We start from the raw sequence: 25,379 nt of genomic DNA, 5'->3' as shown, positions 1-25,379 counted from the left end.
TCCTTAACATTCTATGAGATACTTTATCTCCATTGTATAGGTGAGGAAACCGAAGCACAGCCAGATTAAATAACTTGCCCTGGATTTTACAGGCTATCAGTAATGGAGCTGGGATTCAAACCCAGGAAGACTGGGTCTCAGGGTCACACTCAGGCACTCCCCTTCACCACCAGGGTCAGTGTCCGACAAGATGTGGGTGAAGCAGAAATCGTCAAGGTTTCCAGGTCAAGTAACAGGGTGAGCCCCTTCTTACAACTTCTAGGACCTCCTTCCAATTTCAACTTCCTTAACTCACCACTATCCGGCTTGTAACCCAATAGAGCAGAGAAAGTGTTCCGGTAAAAGTCACCAATGACCAAATAAATAACCTTTTATATTTATACTAAAAATCTTCTATAAGGCATCCAGCTTATATGATTTCCCTTCAGCAGCAGTGACCTCTGCTCACTCCCCTCTTCTGGAAACCCCTCCCTCGGCTTTCCCGGCATCCCCATTCTGGTTGTCCTGGGACTCCAACTGAGTCTTATCTCTTTTGCAGGCTCTCCCTCCCCTGCTTACCCTTAAATGCTAGGGGCCTCCATGTTCTTTGCCTTCATATTCTCACTCTACATGCTCTTATTGGAACTCTCATTCACTCCCTTGATTTTTAACTGCTGTTGATAAATTAATGAATTCTAAATCCATTATCTCTAGCCCAAGACCTATACCCTGAGAGTCAGACCTAAACATTGAATTGCCTAAGAGACACCTCCCCTGGGACAGACCACAAGCACCTCAAACCCAACACATCCCAAACCGAATTCATGTGTGCCAAAAAAACCCTCTTTCACTCTTCCTTTCCTTATCTCATTAATGACACCACCTCCATCAACTTCCTAAATCAGAACATAGGACTTGTCCTCAACTCTCCTCTCTCCCTCATTCCCTGAGCCATGACTTCCTCAACCCCTAAACATTTAATGAATTCATCATCTCTTCTCCCCATTTCCTCTGCCCTAATTCATGGCACCATCAATATTTCTCCTAAAATGCAAATCTGATCATGGTAACTCCCAGCTTCAAATCCTTCTGTAGCTACAGGACCCAAACCAGAATGGAGGCAAGACAACAAAGGGAGAGTCTACAACTCAAAGGCTGTGATCTTTGAAAGAAAACCCATGACTCCTTTCTTCGAAGAACAGTGGAAGTTAGGAAAGTGAGTGCCAAGGGACTTTCTATTTGAAGCTGCATCTTTTCTGACAACTGACAGCCACTGAGACTGTTGCTGAAATTCCTCTGCAAAACTGAGATACATCTTAGGAAAATTCCTTTAAGACTGACTCCAATCCTCTCAATTCACAGGTGAGATAAAAAGGGATCATAAGTAACCTCCAGCAACAGGACCATAACTAGTAACCCCCATTCTCTAGTTCAGTGCTTTCTCTACTGTTAAACAAGATACTCCTTAATCCCACACAATAAAGTAAAACTGTATCACTTCCTCTTAAGGAGATAAAACGACCCTTATTAAATTTTAGAATCTTAAAGCTATTTTAATTGATACATAATTTAGATAAAGTTTACTCAATATATTATACTACATTATATTCAATGTACCATATTAACATAGTATGCTGTAATATACTATGTGTATTTTAACAAATATACATTATGTATTACACTATCATATACATATATTATGTTACACATGTAATATAGTTTTGTGTTTAAAGCTATATACATGCCAATTTGACAGGTATAATTTTATATTTTAATTTATACTTCTGTAAGTCCAAGAAATACAACAACACTAAATGTTTATCTATCAGAGTGCTAAAAATCAAGTATTAGTTATAAACCTTCATCCTGCAGACAGGCCACCCTTACACCTAAATACCATTTCACCTACTTCTTATCAAAATTCATGCTTTGCCATTATCTATTGCTACTTTCAAAATTAATACCATAAAAAGTCCTTCCAGCTCCTAAAACAGCCTCAAAAGCATCATTCCTCGGGAGTAAAACAAGAAGCTGGCCCAGAATAGGGGAGGCAGCACTGGCCACCCACTGGCTATACAGCCCTAGGAGAGTCACTCCATGGGCCTCACTTTCCGCACCCAAAAACTGAGGTAATAACACCTACCCCTGGAGTCACAAAGCAAGGATCACAGATGCACTGCAAACTGTAAAGTGCTACACAAATATCTGGGAGAGTTATCACTACTACAGCTCCAGCCATTGGGCTTCAACAGATCACTCACCTTGTTTCACTCTCACAGCTCCACCCGAGTCAGTGCTGAGCGCCTTTTCGCGTGGTGCATGAGGACCAGGCCTACAGCTACTGCCAGAAGCCGGTGCGAAAGTCCTGGTACGAGAATATAAGGTGCCCATTTATCCCTATCTACGCTCTTTGGGTAGTAAAAGTGTAATGTCTCTTTCAATTTAATCACTACTTATTTCTCGTTAACTTTTTATTTGTGTGGCTTATCAGATGCCTCAAAATTTGCTACTTAATGTCAAATTCTGACATCAATTCAAAACATTTCCCAATAAGGTCTTTGGTTCGATTTACATCATCCAAAGGAACACAGTTCATTTTTTAGGTTAACAAACATGTTGTAGGGTTGCCCTGGGAGTCACTCTTTTTTCTGTCCTTGCAATCATTCATAAGCATATTCTCAGGCCCTTCCAAGAGAGCACCCACGGCAGCCTACAGCCACGTCTCTGCTTACTCTAAGCATGATCTACCCTCTCCCCAGTCCTGTCACAACTATGCTGACAGAAGGCAATAGCCAGGCTATCCTTTGTATCTCAAGCTAACACCAGCTGAGTTCACCTTCCAGCTGCGGTAATAAGGTCAGGCCTGCCCACTCACCTGATCTCCTCTGTGAACTGGAAGGTGACTAACCTGTGAAACAGCTGACAAGATTTAGAGATGCTGGGCCCAGGTTATAAACAATTTGTAGCCAGAGAACAACCCTTCTTTGTGATGCAAACGGACCCAAAAAGGGGTTAAAGCTACAACACAAGCTTCTGTAAGTGCTGGACAAGGAGCCTCTGTATAAGCAGAAACTTCTTTAGGAAACATCTTTCCTTAAACAGGGTAACTCCTTTAGAAAAGCTTTTTTCCTATTTAAAGATCTATACCTACTAGATCGGGTTTCCAGACACCTCTGGAATCTCAGTCAAGGCAAATACCAAGTGCAATTTACAGAAATGGTTTGTAGCAAAGAAAGGTAAAATAACCCACACACTAATGCTAGAATTATGCCCTGAGGTACATGGTTTTGGGAGTCTATGGGTTAATTCCTCAATTGGATGCAAAACTGTCAGCTTATTGCATTGTTCTGGGCAGAATCCATAGCTTACAGATTTACATTAGTCTGTGAACTAAGTTAAAAACCACTGTTCTAATACAAGGGAGGACCACGAGAAGGGGGCCAACCAGCAGAGCAGAATCCACCCTGTCCTCCACTGCTCCTAAAGACAAACTGAAGTAAATGGGGGGCTCGCCGATGGTTGGTCTGTCCAACTCCCCATGTCAACCTGTGCCCCAGAGAAGAGGAAAAGATGTGTGTCATCTCCCTACTCATCCTCCCCACCCACCTTGGTTGGTTTTATCTAAAATCAACACAAATACCTGACTCACCGACCCAGAGACCAGTATGTTCTCAGAAACAAGAGACTTGGTGAGCCAAAGAAAGTACTTCTGCTTCTAAGGAGCAGAGTAAGAGGAGGAAAAGAACTCCTTTTAAGTTGCCCATCTCCAAGAGGTAGAGACAGGAACCACATGAGACAAAAACAAATCAGACCCTCCCCTCAGTAAGTTTTTCTCAACTTCCTCCAGATGTTTCTTACTACGCTGCTGAAAGGACACAGACCCATTTTTCTCACATGGTCCTCTTTCCCTGCAGCACAGGGATTTTTTTTTTATGAGACTACTGATTTGCTTTCCAACTACCATTTTAAGACATGCTTCAAAAAACCTGCATTATTTGGAAGCAATTACTCGCCAATACTTTTGGGGGAAGCAGGGGATGCCAACTATCTATATATAAATGTATATAAATGTCAATTTTAGCTTATGTTTGTAGTTTACCACTTGCATTTCTCTGCATTTGTTACTAGTGGAAACCATGAACTTCTACTGTCTGTATAAAATCCTAGAAAGCTTAACATGGCAATATACCCAAGAGATTCATGGACTCTAAAGTGGAAAGGGACCAATCACCTACCTCGACAGCATTCGTCTACACTCCCAATGACTGAATGGATTTGTAGCCTCTGTTAATGTACTCTCTCCAGGATCCTTAATCACATCCAACATTAAATAATCTCTTCATTTAGGGGCTCTCAATTGCCAATACTTCCCAAAGCACAAGTTGTGTTCCACATAAGTATCCTTACCACCATCACTGGCTCCTGTGAATTTCAGCTTGCAACTTCAAGGCCAGTTGCAGAGATTAGTTTATGCCTGGAAAGCAGGATAAATATTACTTTGAAAATGATACTTATTGAAGTTGACATTTGCTCTGGAAGAGTTCACTCACAGCTTTGATGTTTGAGATAAACTTGTGAAAGGCTGAGGGGAAGGCACATTTTTCAAGCAGACACAGCAGGTGCTCAGAAAAATCCTATTAAGCACATGTAATATGAGTAATCAAAAGGCTTGGTCTTTCTCTCACAAGAAATTTATTTTAGACTTGGAGGAGAGGGCAAGACAAGAGGGTCACCTTTCATCTAATCCATGAGTTGTTTCATATTCAAAGTTGGAATCAGGTGTAAGAATACAGGTTATTTTATGGAAGTTGGGGGAAAGCTGTGAACTGTTAAGGATAAAGGGGGGGGGGGAGCAACCTATAAATACCAGGAAAATAACCCCTGGTAAGTGAGAAGAAACTTTATAAACTTAAAAATGTAACTAAGTCCTTTAACTGCTAGCTCTTGAGGACCTCAGCAAGAAAAATCTGGGAAAAATGGTCTATTGATAAATACAGCCTAGTTACGGAAAGGTTTACGTTGCTTACCAAGTGTTACTCCTCGTATATTAAGATAAATGAAGATGAAATTACTATCCTTATCAGGGGACACAAAATTGGTTTTCTAGCAGTGACTGAGTATGTTACATTGTTGGTACACTCTTGTTCTTACAAGTGATGGCACAAATGTCAGACAACTGGGCAAATTTGGCACGTTTTCCTCAGCCAAGTTGAACTAACCTATCCACAATTCAACACTGAAGTCTGGGCCTTATTAGCACTGTTTTAATCAACTGAGCTAAAAACAGCAGCTCACTTATGATACTGAGACTGTTGCTTACCCCTCTCCATGCCTCAAGAGAAACAAAATGATGGTTTCAAGCCAAGAAAAATATACAGATCACCTTAAAAACAGCTACAAAACACGCAGACAAAAAAAAATTACACCGGCAATCAGCGATAGAACTCAGAAGTCCCATTCCCTAGTCCACAACCCTCAGGTACACTTGTCCAAGCAAAACATGCTCGTATTTTCATCTATTATTTTCAGTTCACGTAGGTTTACATATTCCCTTGAACAGCTCCAGTAACAGCTACTACCCATACAAGTTCTAAACACTGTCAAAGTACCAGGCACCGTGCTAGATGCTGGCATACACTATGTCAAATTCTCACGAATAATGCTTGACACAGTAGTATCACTAGTAGGACACATTATCAAATATATTCAACAGGGAAACACAATCAAAGTGACTTGTCCAGGGCCACACAGCCAGTGAGAGGCAGAGCTAGGACCAAACTAAGGTCTGCCTGGTTTCAAAGCACATGCTCTTTCCACTACAGTACACAGTACTTCCAAAGACTCTTAGAACATCAGATGCCGAAGGAACCCTATCATATTAATAACAGCTGCCTTTGGTTAATCTACGATGTGCCCCATGCTTTAAATACCTGACCTCATCTTCTTACCACAATCAAGAGATGATATTCCCCTTTGGAGATAAGGAAATACTAGAGAAGTGCAAGGCCGCAGACTAGTAAATGCCTAGTCTGAGATTTAACTGAGGTCTGTTTAACTCCAACCTGATGTTATCTTGACCATGACCTCAAAGAAATCAGAATGACTCCGAAGTAGTCAACAATTCCACAGCATGCTATTTTTATGGGAAAGTGCAACGGACTGAGTATGGCTACAGGAAACTTACAATGCCACTAGACTCACAGAATTTCAGAAATGGAAGATAGAAATCTTAGAGGTGTACTCAAGCCTCATCATTCTGCAGGTGAGAAAACTGAAGTTCAGAGATTGAAAGTCACCTTTGAAAAAAGATGTAAAGCAACAGGGAGAACGTTGCAAGGGCACTCCAGGTGAAGGGTATAAACTCAAGAAAAGAGAAGCACAGAGGTCAAAATGAGCATGGTGTGTGCTTGAACTATAAGAATATACAATGTACTCTATGAAAAAGAAAAAAATAAAAGAATATTTCCACCAAGCTGAGTGGCCAAAGGACATAGCTTCTTTTCTTAAAAGTTTTTTTTTACAAGGCTTTTCACACAATCTCTCCATTAAATCTAGTATCAACCCTTTTTCTTATTTATCCTATTTAACCTTATCTAATACTTGATATGAACCTCTGTGCTATGGCTCAATTTTGTTTTAATTTTGTTTGCTGTCATCACTGTACTAGAGCATGAGAATATGAATTTATACATTTTTCTAGCCAACATCTTCTCGCCCAAAACTTACTTTGCTTTTTCTTACTTTTGTTTCTTTTCACCCTCTGGTGTGGAAGACGCAAAGCCTAAAGGCAAGATGAAACAAATCTCTGCATAAAACTCAAGAGTTCACAGAAATTTTTATTTTACTCCAAAGAGTACCAACTAAACCACAACAGTGTAAAGAATGCAGCCTCAGACATTTTATTACAAAATGTAGTACTGCTTTTAATTAGTGTGATATAAGGATATGCTAATCACAGACCAAATACTGAGTTCAACAGTCTGAGTTTCTCTAAGGAAAACTTTAATAAATTCTTCTCAAGGTAACAGCTTCAGAATAAGAAGTTTTTAAACACTTTAAATACTTAAGAAGTTTTAATTCCTAGTAACAAATGCTAGACAATTTACACACATTTAATTTACTTATGCTGGTTGTGTAATGACAGAGGAGGAAAAACAGAAAACAGTATATAACTTTCTGAAATCAAATAGCTTTATTTACTAGGCTCAGGAGTCATACTTTCAAAATTGTGAGGCTCCAAATTCAGGTGCAGCAGAGAGTGTTAATTAAGTTAATACTGGTATACTGACACCTTAGAGAAAAATCAAGTTTTCAGTTTATATATCAAACACATGCAGGGGAGCATTTAAAAATTCTATCCAGTGTCTCCGCCGGAACTGACTGTACTACTTCCAGTGGTATAACAACTTGTTTGCAATCCTATCTCAAGTCCTATCAGACTGGCAGACGCTAGGCTTGAAGCAACTGGGCCTAGTCCAAAACCTAGGCACTGCAGATCACAGAGGAGATGCCTGGGAGAGTCAAGGTGTTGAGCCAAAGTAGAAGGAGAAGCCAAAAGTCACCTGAGACAGGCCAGAGAAGTCTAAGGTGTGTATGCATGTGTTGGGGGAATGGGCCGTATCCGAGAGTACTAAATGACAGAGAAGAGATAAAGGGTTCCTTAAAACGCCAATTCATCCTGAGTGAGGTGATGTGGGCAGTGCAAAAGCAAGGTTTGGCTACTGAACCCAGGAGAACACAGACAAGACTATTTCACAGATGGGTACAGTAGGGTAAGGGTTTCAAATAAAGTCCCACAAGTAGTAAACAATGCGGTCAAGGCTGGCCTCCGAGCCCTTGCAGGGTCTAAATCAACCTGGCATCCCCCAGCCGCCCCGGCACAGTGCTCAGCACTTTGCAAACAACCAGGAACTATCTCAGAAAGAATGCCCCAAGTCTTGATAAACTTCAAAGTTCTTTGCAGAGAACTCGGCTTCGGGCCGGACAACACTAGGGGAGCCGGACGGGGGAAACCAGGCTGAGCGAGACCCGGAAAAGCCGGAGGTTTAGGGTCCGAGTCCGAGTGCTGGCCCTCCGCCCGACCACTGCCACTCACCCGGATGCCCTTCACCACGGTGATGTTCTCATTCTCGTCCGCCTCAAAGGTGACCCGGCGGGTGCTAGCCGTCCCGCCCATGGCTTCTGCTTCTGCCTCCACAGACACTTAGCGCGGCCTCACGAACACTACAGGCTCCACGGGCACACACGCGCGTGGACGCGCCCGGACTCTCGCTCTGCACAGCGGGAGCAAGGCCACGACCCCGAGAAGCAAGGAGAAGGCGCGGGTCCTGAGCTCCCGCCTCTTCCTGTCACGCGCCAAAACAAAAATGCCTCCGGTTGGTCGGAGATACAAACGGCCCGCCTCTTCACAGCAGAAGCGCTCGGGTTGGTTGGTGCGGACCCGGATGCTATGGCAACAGGCAGTGTTTGACAAGGTTTCCGGAGCCCCTGGGTATATTGGGAATTGTAGTCTCCGTCTGGCGCGATGAATGCTGGGACATTCTCGCCTTCAAATGGAGAGCGCCCCGGGAGCATGGCCTTATGGGAGTTATGGTCTTTACTGCCTGAAAAGTTTCTTACCGGGCAACTTTCAAGGAAGTTCATTCATCTGACAAAGCATGCTTTGAAGACAGTATTCTAGAAACTTAGGATAGCGAGCTGAAAGATACAATCTCCTTCCTAAAGGAACTCACCGTTTATTGAGGGGATGAACTCTCCTAATGGAGCGATTCCTAGATGCCTATAAAACAAATCCCTAAGGCAAAATGTAGCCTTTATTTTAGTCTTAGCCAGTAATAAAGTTAAAAAAATAAAATAAAAAAGAACACGTAACAGCAACAGCTGTATTTGCCCTATGGCTTTACTTCCTGAACTGTGTACTCTTTAATTTCTTTTTTGTAAGGTAAAATTTTAAGCATTATGGTTTTCAAATCTGCATATGAGAAAACAGAAAATCAGTTATTTGCACCAAGCATGCAGAACATTTATTTGTGTGTGTCTCCTTCCACTTCAGGTATATAATCGGATGAGGCAGAGAAAAGTGATTGCCAAAGACAGCATAAGTTAGTGGAGGAATTAAAACTGTATCAGACAAACTTGAGTTTTATTTTGGACAGTTGCTAGGTCAGTATTTCACCTCCACAAAACACATAAATAATATTTAAATTATCTACATACACATCCGAAAAAATATTTTTTACCAAATATTCTGTGACATATAAGTTTAGCCATATGACCTTAGTCTTAGAGAGGCATATGTATTCTCTTTAGAAATTAGATTAGTTATGGTACTATCTTCAGGTAGTCCCTTTCAACATTAAAGGCAGCCAGCCACAACACAGCATGGCATCCTTTTATTGCAAAGGTAAACACAAAAATGCCAGAACATTTCTTAGCTCCAATTATGTGCTGATTTATTAATGTAGAAATCTTTAGGGCAGAGACTATGTCATTTTCATTTCTGTATGCCTGGTCAGTGACAGAGTATTGAATTTATTACATGTCATCTTTTTGTTCTTTTCAACATATGTGTATCCAAAATGTACAATGCTACTTTGCAGTTTTGAGACGACATGTAACTTTGTATGTGTTCTCAAGTTGTATAATATGTTTAACCTTCCTTCTATAGAGAACTAAAAATCCCAGGAATTATATTTCTCATTTCTTTGGGACCTCCCCTCTACAAACACAGCCTCCTCATTTATTACCCCAACATATAGCATGTATTGAAGTTCCTACATAAAAGAGATGCTTAATAAATTCTTACCAAAATAACTTATTATAAAGAAAGAGTTTCTTGGAGAGAGTAGAGAGATGAAGGTACAATTAATTATCTTGAAGATATTTATCTCCTTAAAATATTGAATGAGTTCTTCCAACCAAATAAGATGAGAAGGTAACAGAAACATGTAAGTGGTCTTATCAGACAATTTAATAATACTTAATATATACAATACAATATTTTTAACTCTAGTGGATTTTGAAAGTCCACATCACAAGAAAAAAAATTGTAACTATGTATGGTAGACAGACATTAGCTACAATTATTGTGCTGATCATTTCACAATATACACAAATATTGAGTCATTATGTTGTACTCCTGAAAATAATGTAATATTGCATGTCAGTTATACCTCAATTTAAATGTTTTAATTTAAATAAATTAAAATATTTTAGAATTCATAATCTATTCCAATCAACATTACAAAGAAACCTTCTAAATTTTAAAAAAATACAACTTATCTTGGAAAAATGCCTACTATAACAATAGTATTCTATCCGTATCTGTTTCAAAGCCAGGCCACACCTACAGCCTCTTCCAAAGAAAATTTCTTGAGATAACCAGAATCTGTGGTCTCCATTTCTCTCTGACCACAGCTTATTAGTGATCATCTAACCAAAAGGCAGCACTTATTAGCCAGAGAGCTATGAACCAGAAAGCAAAGGAAACAAAAATAATAGTTAACACTGGAGATAATTAGATTTTCTGTGTCTTTTTCCCTTTTCTCTCTCTATTTGAACTTGAAAATTCAGAGCATAGGAAAAGACAGCAAAGAGAGAAACTATGACACTGACAAAACCATGAGGCATCATAGCAAACTAAAGTTAGATGGAAATAGACACTGTAAGAAGAAAAAGTAGAATAAAAGGAATGAAAGAAAAATAAAAGTGGAAAAGAAGTAAAACTATCTCTGCTTGTAGATAATATGTTGTGATAAATAGAAAAATCCCAAGAAATCCACTAAGATCTGTTGGAACTAATGTTTTTAAAAGTTCAGCAAGGTTGCAAGATACAAAATCAACATACAAGAATCAATTGTATTTCTGTATACTAGCATAACAAGCCAAAATTAAATTAAGAAAACAATGTCATTTATAACAGCATAAAGTCAACTCAAATGTTCATTAACTGATGACAAGATAAATGAAATGTAGTACATCCAGACAATGGAATATTATTCAGCAATAAAAAGGAATGAAATACTGACATGTGCTGCAATATGGATGAACTTCAAGAACATTATGCTGAGTAAAAGAAGCCAGACATAAAAGACTACATATGGTATGATTCCATTTAAATGAAATGTCCAGAACAGGCAAATTTATGGAAATTTCAGTAGATTAGGCTTGCGAGAGGCAGAGAGAGGGTGAGATGAGAAGTGACTTCTAGTTGGTATTAAGTTTATTTGAGGGGATTATAAAAATGTTCTATAATTAGATTATGGTGATAGTTGCCTAACTCCATAAATATACTAACACACATTGAATTGCACACTTAGAATGAATGGACTTTATCATATGTAAATTACATATCAATAAGGCTGGCATAGCTAACCAAATATGATAGAAGTTGATTTAGCATTCAGTGAAGTCCAAAATGGGCGGCAGGGGGCGGGGGGTGGCAATTTTAAAAGAAAAAGAAAGAAACTGGGAAACTTCAAGGTGCAAAAAAATAAGCTAATCAAAAGAGAGACCACAATGAAACAGACCTTCAAGAATTAGCTTAGCCCTACATGTAGCAGAGCACTGGAGTGAAGAACCACAGGTCCAGAAGCTTCTAGAGTTGCCTGCGATTCAGAAAGGCCTTCCAACAGTAATGGCTGTTGGCTGTTTTGTAATGGCTGACTCAGTCAAAGCTCCTAGTCTTCCTGAGGCCCAGCTGTTCCATGCATCCTAGGTTCTGGGGCATCTTACCAAGGAACCTTCATAATCACATGAGGTCTACCCAAATGTCTACAATAATATAACATAATATTTTCTTCAGTCTCCAGCCAAGAAACCAGCACCCTAAATAAAAACATTGGATGTCACAGTTTCCTTGGATGCAGAGTGGAGAGAGTGGAGAACTGAATTTGATTCTTCACCAATCTTAGCTTGGCCATCGAGCAGTATTACCTTCCAACTCCTTCATCTTGAGATATTTCTTACTTTCTCACCATGTGAAACCTTTGGAATTAATGCTGCAGATCAACAGAAATGAAACAAATAAATAAATGCTTTCGCTGTCAAAATTCCAATCATCCCTAATGCCCCCTTCCCCAGGAAAAAAATTCACCTAGACTTCCAACTCACTCTAACAAACACAATTCCAGAAGGTAGAAGGTTTACACTACGTACTCTGATTTTTTCAATCCCAACTTTAAACAATAAGTTGCAGAAGGTGAAATCCTGGTGGTCCCTCTTCTACCTGTCTCCATACATCACTTGAGTATCCCTGAGATACTATTTAGGAGTGAAGGAAGAACAGATGAGAAGGAGGGGCAAAAACAGAAAGAAATGAACTGACATGATGAATTCTCAGGAAGGAGACACCCATTCCTGGTCCCCAGCTAGAAAAGCTAATCAGTGTGTTCATAGTGGCCCTCCCCCAGCTCTATTGAGTAGCATTCCAGCCGTGCAGTGAGGCACTCAGACTTTATGACCTGTGCTGAAGTAAAATATAGGTATAACCATCATGTTTTCTGAGCTAAAAATTAGAGTGCATGAACTATTATTTGTATACTGACAAAGACAATTAAATCAGACCTTGAAATCAGGATCATCCTAGAAAATCTAGGACATATAGTTGCCATAGTTATAGCAAACCAGTTTCAAAGGGCTTCTTACATAGTACAATCAACATAAGGACATTCTAAAAAATATGGACTAAAACTTATTCAACAAGCCATAACAGGACATCAGCCTTAAAGCTTTCCCCACCAATTATTGTATGTGGACTCATATGAAAGCAATGAAACCCTAAAACAGTAGTTCTCAGTGTGAGTGTATAGGTGTGGGGGGGGCACACATGAGTGCACTTACGTGACATTTTGCATATAAGAATTTTGTGCAGCACACATGAGTTTAAAAAACCCAAAATAGCATGAAACAAGTCATCAATAATTAGAAGTACAATATAACCATGTTTTCTCTGTGTCTTTGAAAGTATACCCAGTAATGGCACAAATCTCACGGTCGCCCTTTTGTATCTCATTTACTGCACAACCCATGCATCTAGTAAAATCATGAGGCTTCTTAGTACCCTTTGCTACTAATTTCTTGTTCATAATAAATTGTATCTGTTGTGCCTCATTGTGTCATAGGATGGGCTCTGATGACCACCTGCTTAACAGACATGCAGCCAAAATAAATTTTACTCATGGACTATAACTTGGCAATGCACCAAGAAAATTTCCTAGCACCTCTGGCATAAAGATTATTCTAGAGTAATGTCTCAGCAAATTTATAGCAGATTTCTAAAAGGCCATTCTCTGCCATTTCCTGGACATTCTGCTGTTCCTTTTTTTCACTTTTATGTTTTTTTTTCCCCTTGATTCCTCATTTCTTTTCTCCCTATCCTATGCTCATCAGAATACAGTGACTAAAGTCTGAGTGTTGGTATCTGGGATGGAAGGAGGGAGGCCAGAGAGTGGGGAAAGGTCTATCCAGAGACTGAGAGACCAACCCACCCTAGCTCCTGTCTCATCCATGCTCAAGCCCTGCGAGGGTTCCAGGGCCTTTTCCTTGCCTTTGTGCTGGATTAAGAGTGATCATCTCGGCCAAACAGAGCCCAAGTCAGAAGAGACTCATTTCTCATCTCTAATCTTTAAACAGGCACAAACATCCCATCTGTCATCTCACCTGAATGGCTCCTCTGGCCTTGATAAATTTTCAAACCATTTTTATTTGAGAGCACAGGGACATTCTCCTAACCCTTTAACAATGTCTACCTGTCAGGGATCTTGAGAGATTTCTGAAATGCAAGCTGTTAGCCTCTTTTCTTCCAAATAACAAATGCTTGAAATGCAGCAAGGTTACATGAGCACTTCTGCTGTGGTGCTGGCAGAGAAACACGTGTTTATGGATGCTAATGGTGTGGAAATGTCCTTAAGTATATATTTCACACAACTGGTCCTCACCCGAGTGTGTTGTCCTGTTTGGTTCCACTTTTTCCCCGGCGGGGAGAGGCATGCAAGGATGGTACTCACATCAAAGCATAGTGTGTCCCAACTCTCAGCCTAGAACAAGAATCTGGACAATACAATTCACTCATTAGGAGTCATGGAACTTTCAAATCAAAGTGACCTTGAAGGGATCTAATCTTCCTCTTTGTTTCCCAGAGAGGCTGAGTTGCTTAAGATCACACAGCCTCGTTACATCAGAGCCTCAGAAGATTCCAGATCTCTAGCTATTCCGTATAGTACTTGCAACCACCCCATGCTGCTCTCCCATGAGAAACTGCCTTCACAAGCCCTACAAGCCAGGGCTGTGATGCTGGATGCGAGATACTGCAATGGCTGCTGGAACCGTGGCAACCGTGATTATTAAGCAGATGGGGAAGGACAGTGCACAGCTGTGAGATGGCGATGCAGGTGTCCAGTACAGAGGTGGTTCAAACCTGGCATGAATCATACAACTTCCCTGTGGGAATACGGGAGGCTTCATCATTTCATTTGCTAACGTGCACTAGCTAATGACCCAGCAGTTCCACTCCTGTGAATATACAGAACAGCAATGAATGTTTATGTCTACCAAAAGATGCAAACAGAAATATTCATTGCAGATTTATTCACAAGAGCCCTAAATGTCCACCAACTTTAGAATGGATAAATAAATTGTGGCATATTCATACAATGGAATGCTATACTACACCAAAAAGAATAAACTATTGCTACACTCAACAACATGGCTGAATGTCATGGACAGGATATTAAGCAAAAAAGTACAGACACAGAAAAATACATATGCATAAGTCCACATGGTGTTCAAGAACAGGCAAAACTAATCTATGATAGTAGGTATCAGAGCAGGTGCTACTTTTGTGAGTGGGGTTAACTGGGAGGGGGCACACTAGAGACTTCTGGTATGCTGGAAATATTTTATAGTGTGGTTATTACATGATTGTATGCATTTGTAAAAATTCACTGAGATGGATGCTTAAGATTTGTGCACTTGACAATTTGTAAGATGTAATACTTCATTAAAAAAATAAAATTAAAGAGAGAAAAATTTGTTTGATAGAATATAACTTAGGGGATAAGTGAATCCTCTACAGGAAAGCTAGAATCCAGAATATTTAATAATTAACAGGAATATTCAGAATCTATTATAATCTATTATAGTGTCATCTATGAAACTGAGAAAGTCAAAAGAGAAATAAAAGAGGAAGCAGTGGAACAGGTATGTCCAAGGCAGTCCCAGAGTGAGGGATTTAAAACAGTGCTATGCAGGCTCCCACTGACATGGAAGAGCCGTTCCACATTCAGTGACATCCCAACTCTACATTCAATAACGTCACCTCGGTAGCGGGAAATCAAATAGTTTCACCATAATGGAAGGCAAGTCCTCCAAATTGGTTCTCTTTTGTTTTATCGTCAAGCTGGTTGCTAAGGTTATTGAATCAGGTTTTAGGGAAATCCACAAGTGTTGGTGTACTGCATCCAGGATTCTAGGACCAGGTCATGTACTGAGAGTAAATACATCTCAATGAAATGTATTTGCATTCCATCTGTTGGCTACTAGTCAGGCAGGATCTGATCCCAGCCCCTCTCTCTCTCTCTCTCTCTCTGTGTGTACCTGTGATTACCATCTCACTAAATTTTTCCCCATTTCTAAGTAGTCCAGTACTTTTCATAACTCTGAACCACTCAGCATGCTGTTACCTCCATCTAGAAAGACTTTCCTTCTGTTCTTCAGGTCATGAATGTCTGTAAAGCTCCAGCTCCTCTGTCACCTTCGCAGTGAAGTCTTCCCCAGCTTCCTAAAATCAAAGAACTGCTGTTCTTCTCAACATTTGCATCTCTGCTCTCCCTTCATTAATATTCAAATTTCCTATTCACAGGCTCACTCTTTTCCTTTCTCAGTTATCCGATTGAAGGAGATTGTCTCCACCCTCAACTCTATCAAGGGGTGAGAGTGAGGTTCCTGAGTGGCTTAAGCTTATCAGCAGATCTCCTGATGCTTCTAGGAGAGATGAATGTCTTTCTTCTCCTGAGGAATCTACTGGAATAGGCTCCCACTGCATGGGGAGGATATAGAAACCTGGCTGAGAATGGAGCCAGCCCAGAGAGAACAGAGCTGAGAACTGGAGAGAGAGAAACTGAGCCCTGGTCACATCTCCTGGCTCTGAATCAAGTCTTACCTGAAGCCAGAGGTCTTCCTGGATTTTTGAGTTACATGAGGAAACACATCTGAGTCTTGTTTTCTGTTAAGTTGCCACAAAAAGTATTGACTGATACATTGCTTCATCTTCTATGTACCAAGTCACATACGTTTCTCGAAGCTTTAGGGTAGCGCAGTGGTCATTGCACAGGGCTGCTTGGTCCTTGTGGTTATAAGGGTAGGAGGTGGGGACTAGATTGGGGACTAGGAGGTTCTCTTAGGGTCTTGACCAGAGACAGAGACTATCTAGAGTGGGTTGGAGCCCGAGGAACCATTTGAATGTATTGCCTCTTGATGTCTGGTGTCCAGGAGAAAGAAAAAGTGACTTATCCCCAAGATCAGCTGTGAAGGAGTTTCTCAAGGATGAATGAGTGCTAGAGGCTTCTGTAAGGACTAAAACTTGTCTTCAGATATTTCTGCATTTTTGCTCTTACTATCAGTTGATTAATTTAAATATGGGACTTTTTTACCTTATTACTTTGTTTTAGTTAATGTATTCAGAACACCTGGCACGGACAGCATCTGGCATTCACTGGGAGCTCAATAAATGGTGATTTTGTATTATTCTGGTAGTGTTCATCTTATTCTGCTTGATCGAAAGCATCTTATAAATTGTATTCCCAAGTCCTTCATGTTGTATTTTGTTTGTATATATTATAGATATTTAAATTACTTACATTGATTTTATTTTTAAATTCTTAATTTTAAACATTTTTAACTTAATCTTTCTTAAGTAACTTTTGCTTATTAAAAATTACATGTGTTCATGGTAGTAAATGTAGATAAACAAAGGGCTGAAAGTTTAAATCACACATAAATACCCACTACCCATAAATAACAATGACTAATATATTAAGAACATACATTTTTTTCTCCAAAATTGATGTGATCATACAGAATATACTGTTCTTTTTTTAAAATATTTTTTATTGATTTATAATCATTTTACAATGTTGTGTCAAATTCCAGTGTAGAGCACAATTTTTCAGTTATACATGAACATACATATATTCATTGCCACATTTTTTTCTCTGTGACCTACCATAAGATCTTGTATATATTTCCCTGTGCTATACAGTATAATCTTGTTTATCTATTCTACAATTTTGAAATCCCAATCTATCTCTTCCCACCACCTACCCCTTGGCAACCACAAGTTTGTATTCTATGTCTGTGAGTCTATTTCTGTTTTGTATTTATGCTTTGTTTATGTTTTTGTTTTTGTTTTTAGATTCCACATATGAGCGCTCTCATATGGTATTTTTCTTTCTCTTTCTAGCTTACCTCACTTAGAATGACATTCTCCAGGAACATTCATGTTGCTGCAAATGGCATTATGTTGTCAGTTTTTATGGCTGAGTAGTATTCCATGGTATAAATATACCACATCTTCTTTATCCAGTCATCTGTTGATGGACATTTAGGCTGTTTCCATGCCTTTGCTGTGGTAAATAATGCTGCCATGAACATTGGGGTGCAGATGTCATCCTGAAGTAGGGTTCCTTCTGGATATATGCCCAGGAGCGGGATTCCTGAGTCATATGGTAAGTCTATTTCTAGTCTTTTGAGGAATCTCCATACTTGTTTTCCACAGTAGCTGAACCAAACTGCATTCCCACCAGCACAGGATATACTGGTCTTGAGCCTGCTAGGGATTTTGATGAATATATTGTGACTCTCTTGTTCTTGTCTTTTTAATGATTGTATAGTATTCCTTTGTATAAGCAATTAATCTACCAGATTTCCTACTATTGGGCACTTAGGGATTCTTTTGCTAATTTTCAAAACACCGTAGACAATGCTTTGATGAAGATCCTTGTAGGTAATTCACTGTGCATATTTGTGATTATCTCCTAGGATAAAGTCCTAGCAATGAAATGACTGGGCAATAGTATGTATGTTAAAAAACAAATACTATAGGATTCCACTTATATGAGATACTTAGAGTCATCAAATTCATAGAGACAGAAAGTAGAATAATGGTTACCAGGGGCTTGGGGGAGGGGAGAATGGGGAGTTGTTTAATAGGTCTAGAGTTTCAGTTTTTCAAGATGAAAAGGGTTCTGGAGATGGATGAGAATAACACAGTGATATGAATGTACTCAGTTGAGACCACTAAATTTTACACTTAAAAATGGTTACAATGATAAGTGAAGGAAGCCAGAAAGAGAAAGAAAAATACCATATGATATCACTTATATGTGGAGTCTAAAAAAAAAGACAAACAAACTTATCTACAAAACAGAAACAGACTCACAGACATAGAAAACAGCGGGCAAAGGGGGTGGGAAGGGACAAATTGGGAGTTCGAGATTTGCAGATACTAACTAGTATATATAAAATAGATAACAAGTTCATACTGTATAGCACAGGGAACTATATTCAATATCTTGTAGTAACTTTTGGTGGAAAATGACTATGAAAACGAATATATGTATGTTCATGTATGACGGAAGCATTATGATGTACACCAGAAATTGACAGATTGTAAACTGACTATACTTTAATAAAAATATATTTTTAAAAGTTACAATGGCAAAGTTTACGTTACATGTATTTTACCATAATTTAAAAATTTTTTAATTGAAGTATAGTTGCTGCACAATATTATATAAGTTATAGGTGTACAATATAGTCATTAACAATTTTAAAGGTTATACTGTCTTTATTGTCACTATAAAATATTGGCTATGTTCCCCATGTTGTATAATATATACTTGCAGCTTATTTTCTACCCAATAGTTTGTACCTTTTAATTCCCTACCCCTATATTGACCCTACCTGCTCCCCTCCCTTCACTGGCAACCACTAGTTTGTTCTCTGTATCTGTGAGTCTGCTTTTTTTGTGTTATATTCATTAGTTTGTTGCATTTTTTTAGATTCCACCTATAAGTGATATCATACAATATTTATCTTTCTCTGTCTGACTTATTTCACTTAGCATAATGCCCTCTAAGTCCATCCATGTCGCTGCAAATTGCAAAATTTCATTCTTTCTTATGGGTAAGTAGTTTTCCATTGCATATATACACTACTTCTTCTTTATCCATTCATCTGCTGGTGGACACTTAGGTTGCTTTCATATCTTTGTAATTGTAAAAATGCTGCTATGAACATTGGAGTGAACGTACCTTTTCAAAATATGTCTTTCTGTTGTTTTGTTTTGTCTTGTTTTTTAGATATATACCCAGGAGTGGGATTGCTGGGTCATGTGGTAGTTCTATTTTTAGCATGATTTTTAGAAACTGAAAAAAAAAGATGTATATTTTCAAGGTCCTCATGTGTCTTGCTAATGTCTGTATGTTGAAAAAATTTATAGCTCTACTTGTAGGATGTGAATTGGTTTTTTTCTTATATCTTTGACTACACAGACTATCATCATTTTTCAAACTGTTACCAACTTGTTAAGTAAAACTCAATAGTGCATAATGTTAATTTGCATTTATGTTATTACTAGATGATTGAGCATTTTTGCACATCCATGTTAGTATTTGCATTTCCTCATATGTGAGCTCATGTTCTTTGCCCATTTTTCTACTGGTATATTCATCATTTCTAAAATATTAATTAATACAGTTTTTAATTTACTATTATTTATCTCTACTTTTTAATTATCATTCTTTAAAAAGCATAATTAATTATAATTTTACTTTGTAACACTAATTATAATTTGGGTTTATACTACTAATTAGAATTTTTACTTTAAGTCATTTGTATCTATTTTTAGTTGTTAATCTTTCAAATTTGTTCTCAATTTTTTATAATTGCTGTTATCTAATTTGAGTCTTTCTAATACTTTCTTCCATTTTATTGCCTTATATAATCCTTCTCTTTATCCTCTCCTTATTTCTCTTGAAAATCATGTTCTCTGCTTTTAATTATCTTTTATATGATTATGAAACTAGAAGGAGGAGAAGTTAGAAAAGTAATACTAGGGGGAGGGAGAAGGCCATGATGTTCTAGGGAGTTTTGAAGTCTTCCTGCCACACCCATCCTGAGGTTACTCTTTCTACTGGACATTTTTCTTTCCAAAGTTGGTTCCCTAGCCCTCAGGGAGCCTCAGAGCAGTTCTCCTGACCCCAGGGACAGCCTGTGTATGCTTCCAAAGGAATGCTATCACCTTCGGCCACTCTGGATCCAGACCTTTCATGGAGAGCTATGAGTTCATATCTGGAATTCACTAGATTGTACAACCACCAGATTGGGGGCAAAATGTGCCAACCATGTCCCAGGAGGAAGGCGGGGAAGGTGGGCAGGAGATGACATCTAGGGAAGGTCCCTTAACAAACTGTCTCTCTCCTAACTCTGGTGAGAAACCAGGGCTGTTGTGCCTCTGTAACAGCAGCCACCCACCTTCCTTGTATCTTGAAGGAGGAGATTGTGTCTGATTCAACTTCATATTGAGCCCGTCTGGAGTCTTATGTCTTTGATTATGTTTGTTAATGATTAATTAATGTGAACCAAGAACATTCTCTTTTATAGAGAGCCAGAATAATGCAGTGGAGTCAGAAACCTTAGGTTCTAAGCCTAACTTTGTGATTCGTAAAGGGAGACCTTGGATAAAACTTTTAATTTCTCTAATTCTGGGTTTTCTCATCTCTGAAAAGAAATAATACCTCCCTCATCTAAAATAAGGGTAATATATAAATAGCCTTATAGGTTGTTATAAAAATTGCAGGAGAATTTTTAAATTGTTTAAATTTAGAAGTAGCTTGGGGGAAAAAGGTAGCTTGGAAAAGCTTCATAGAATAAAAATGACTAAGATATGAGTATACATATTCTCTTTTCCTCACTCTTGCCCCCAAAAACATACATGCTTGTCTTCTCAGCAATTCCCTCTTGCCTTTTCTCCATGCCCACCCCTGGGCAGATAGGGCCACTCAGTGGAGGCAGAAGCATGAGGATGATGGATCTGAGCCAGAAGGGCCTGGGTTGAGTCCAAGAGAGACCAGCAGAAGAGGGAGAGGGAGAGAAAGGAAGAGAGGAGGAGGGAGTGGTGTTATAGAGGAAGTCTGTGGACGTTATAGATAAAGATACAGACATACACACAGAGACACACATATGCATATGCTTGTGCATTTGTGTGTATGTACACTGCAGAGAGGGTGCTGGGGGTTAGCTGCAGAGCATGAGGGTATTAAGGACTGGAGATCAAGTGACAAGGGAGATAGGGAAAGTCAACAAATGTTTCTGTAGACTATGAATTGTCTCCACTTTATTGCCTTTCACTAAATGCCAGTTATATCAGTCAGGGTTTTCCAGAGAAGCAGAAATAGTAGATTAGATAGATGGATGGATTATTAGATAGATAGATACATAGATAGATAGATAGATAGATAGATAGATAGATAGATAGATAGATAGATAGATAGATAGATAGATTGATAGATAGATAGACAGACAGACAGATAGACAGATAGACAGATAGACAGACAGATAATTTCAAGGAATTGATTTATATGGGGACTGGCCAGTCTGAAATCTGAAGGATGAGCTGGCAGTCTGGAAACTCTGGGGCAGAATCTGATGCCTTTCTTTTGAAGGAGAAATTCTTTTTCCTTTGAGAAACCCAGTTTTGCAATTAAGACCTTTCAGCTGATTAGGTGAGGCCCACCCACAATATGGAGGATAACTTCCTTTCCTTAAAGTCAGCTAATAGTAGATGTTGGCTAATTCTGCAAAACACCTCCACAGGGACACCTGGATTAGTGTGTGATTGAACAAATGGGGACCTAGCCAAGGCGCACATAAAACTGACCATCACACCAGTACGGATTGAATATGCTTTACATTTTGGTCTCTAGACTACTTCTTTGCAGTTCTGACAGTGAACCACACTGTACAATAGAATTTCCTTCTGTTGATGACTGTAAAGTCTTACATTCACAAACATAAGATCCAGTGCCACTCTGATTAAATGAGTGCTGTGCAAAGCCTTTTTGCTTATGAAAATTGTAGGGTGAAGGAACAAAGAAAAAAAATAGGCAGGTGGGCATTCTGGCTCTGCCCTTAGAGGGTTCCTGGGAAAGGGCCTTTTCTCTGAGGGTGGACAAGCTGACTGAGTGAATCTCAGGGTGAAGGCTGGTGTCTTCAGAGAGAGCAGCTTGATGCTCAGTGTGCTTATTTGCATCCACAGTAAATCGGTGCGTGTGTCTTTAAGTCCAGAGATGCTATCCATTTGTAAATTAAAACACCCACTAAGAAGAAAGAAAGGGTCAGGAGGGACGCTGGGAAGCAAGCTTATTGGAGCAATGGAAAAAAGGAAAATATGCAAAAGTCACAAGAATGTGCAGCCTGGTTATGTGAGGCAGAACCCTCTTGCACACAGCATCAGTTCTGCCCTCTAGGGCCTGGAATGCAGGCTGTGTTCCCAAGGCCGCCTTCACGGGGCAGCCTGACAGGAGGGAAGAGAGGCAGCCACCCCCTGTGCCCTCACCCCATCCTCACCCTGTATCCCAAGGAGCCATTTCCTCCCGCTCAAGTCTTGCATCATCAACTGCCAATGGACTGTTGAAGCCTTCTTTGACTTCCCAGAGTAGCAGCTCTTCTGGATGAGGAAGCAGTCCTCCAGATACCCCTTCCCAAGTTACATGCTGTAAACTGAATCCTGAGCACAGGAAATACAAACCCTGCCAACTCACAAATCACTTTAAATGATCCCTGAAAGAAACCATCAGTAAACCCCAGGCAGCAATCTGCAAGTCTGAAGGTACGGCTGCAGAAACACAAGGTGAAGAAGGTGACATATAAAGGCTCATTTCACTTGGGCAGCATCTCTGTTTCTTTCTTTCATGGATCATTGTGTTTGTCTCTTTGTCTGCTGTGAAGTGGAGACGTGTCTTACCTCAACACATTAGGAATTTATAGTTAATCTCGAGCTGTGATGAAGCTTATCAATCTTGTACTGGTACCGTCTTCAGGATTGTGCTGCCTGTGTGTTCTGAGAGAGGGACTCATTACAAACAAAATCCCTGCAGGAGATGCCAGACTTCTATCACAATAGTTAATGGCTAATGTAGCTGTGAACAGTAGATGGAAGAATTCTTGTCTACTTCTCCCTCTATTTCCTCTGCTCCGCCTTTTCCTGCCGTTCAGAGCTGGGATGGGGTGCTGGCAATCAGCCCTCACCCTCTGTCACCCCTAGATGCCATGTCCTCCCAGGATAAAGTGGACCTCAGTCCCAGAGCCCATCAGACCAGGAGAAGAAGGATGTCTACTGTCACAGCCCTGATTTTATTTATGACTTTGACAGATGGAATTTTCCAAAAATGGCCACAGCAATATTTTCTGTATTCCTATCACATGCCTTTTTTTTGCCCTCAAACCATTTTAATTACTAGTTTGACCTCCTTAATCATCAAGTTGTTTGTTCTTTTTAAAAAAACGCCAGTAAATAGCTAAACAATTTTATTCTTTAATCTGCACACCATTTCCAACACCAAGGCCAGCCTCATATTCATTGATACTTAGAAAGTACCTAGGTTAAGTACTTTTTTGATTTGTTTTGTTTTGTTTGTATTTTTGAGATTTTTTTTTAAAAATTGAAGTATAGTCAGTTTAGAATGTTGTGTCAATTTCTGGTGTACAGCATAATAATTCAATCATACATATACATAATACATTCATTTTTATATTCTTTTCATTATAGGTTACTACAAGATATTGAATATAGTTTCCTGGGCTATACAGTATAAATTTGTTTATCTATTTTATATATAATAGTATCTGCAGATCTCCCAATTTATCCCTTCCCACCCCCTTCCTCCCCAGTAACCATGTTTGTTTTCTATGTCTGTAAGTCTGTTCCTATTTTGTAATACTTCATCTGTCTTTTTTTGTGTGTAGATTCCACATATAAGTGATATAATATGATAAATGATTTTTTCTCTTTCTAGTTTACTTCACTTAGAATGACATTTTCCAGGTCCATCCATGTTGCTGCAAATGGCATTATTTTATTCTTTTTTATGGCTGAGTAGTATTCTATTGTATAAATATACCAAAACTTCTTTATCCAGTCATCTGTTGATGGACATTTAGGTTGTTTCCATCATGTGCTGTTATTCCCCCAGAGCTTCAACACTCCCTCTTAGGAATTGGAGTCTATTTCCTCTCCCCTTGAAACTGGTTGGGACTTTGCAACCAACAGTCTTGATGGATAGAATGCAGCAGAAGGGACATCAGTTCATTGAAAGCAATATAGTGTCTGCCTGGCTCTTTCTTTCTCAAGATGCCAGGCCATGGAACCCAGACACCAAGCCATACGGAAGCCCTGGTTGTATGCAGAGCCCACCTGTGGTTGTTGCAGCTAACTGTCCCAACTAAGTTCCCAGCTAGCACCCCCGCCAGACCTGGGAGTGAGTGAGACCTCAGATGATCCCAGCTATGCTCAATGGAGCAGAAATGAGCTTCCACTGCCCAGCCCTGCCCAGATTACAGATTGGTGAGCAAAAATGAACATTGTATGGCTTCAAGTCATAAAGTTACAGGGTAATTTTGTTGCCATAGCCAGAGTAACTGAAACAATTACTCTTCTAGATCTGGAATCCAGAGGCCTGGAAAGACAAGGCCTCTCTCACTGAGCCAGTCTCCTCCAGACCATCTCAAGTCTTGGTCCCCCTAAGGATGCTCCCTGTGACAGTTAATCCCTCCCCATGCTGGCTTAGTCTGAAAAGCTGGGCTCCAGCACCCTTCCATCCTCCTCACTTCTCAGCACTTTCCCTGCTGAGTAACTCAGTCTCCCTCAGGACTGGAGTTTGTCCCTGGACTCTGCCTGCTGCCCCGGAACTGAGATTCCCTGGTTTCCTCCAACCCGTCTCTGCTCTGGGATGGAGACTTGCCTCTGCACAGTCCAGCCCTACCTCACATCCACCTCATCACATTGTGTGATGGCTGCCCTGGTGCCTGACCACTGACTGACCCTGACAAGCCTGGCTTTCTCAGAAGCTCTTGTAACAATGGTGGCCTGCGCAGCACTGGGCACACCATGCCCAAAAAATGTTTCTTGCTAGGTGGCAATACATCAGGGATGGGCTTTGCAGATGGGCCAGCTCCCGAGGTCATGAGGCATTCTCTTACCAGGTCCCCAACGCTCCTCTAGCCAGTCCCAGGTTGTCTCAAGTAGATCACCCTTCAATGACTGCTAACTTACAACTAGAGGGTGATTTGGGGGAAATAAAATTAAGCAAATTGGTGTTCCACTAGGAGGTCTGCTCAAAAGT

The 25,379-nt window shown here is 39.8% G+C and overlaps 1 protein-coding gene across 3 annotated transcripts in view; it reads right to left on the bottom strand.

The window, feature by feature from the left end:
* The window catches only part of CHCHD3 (coiled-coil-helix-coiled-coil-helix domain containing 3), a 251,261-nt gene extending 242,937 nt beyond the window's left edge, over positions 1-8,324 (bottom strand). Inside the window, exons 1-2 of one of the 3 annotated variants that reach the window (XM_072964444.1) lie at positions 8,075-8,324; positions 2,241-2,344 (exon numbers count right to left, since the gene is read on the bottom strand). Coding sequence is in view for 2 of the 3 variants with exons in the window: in XM_072964442.1 (XP_072820543.1) it covers positions 8,075-8,155 (81 nt within the window). In the remaining variant the exon portion in view is untranslated. The remainder of the gene's footprint in view (positions 1-2,240; positions 2,345-8,074) is intronic. The other 2 variants (XM_072964442.1, XM_072964443.1) reach the window with 2 other exon arrangements.
* Positions 8,325-25,379: the final 17,055 nt, after the last annotated feature.

This window comes from Vicugna pacos, chromosome 7 (assembly GCF_048564905.1).
Source record: "Vicugna pacos chromosome 7, VicPac4, whole genome shotgun sequence".
Classification (NCBI taxonomy): domain Eukaryota; kingdom Metazoa; phylum Chordata; class Mammalia; order Artiodactyla; family Camelidae; genus Vicugna; species Vicugna pacos.
This window is presented reverse-complemented; position numbering and strand designations above follow the sequence as displayed.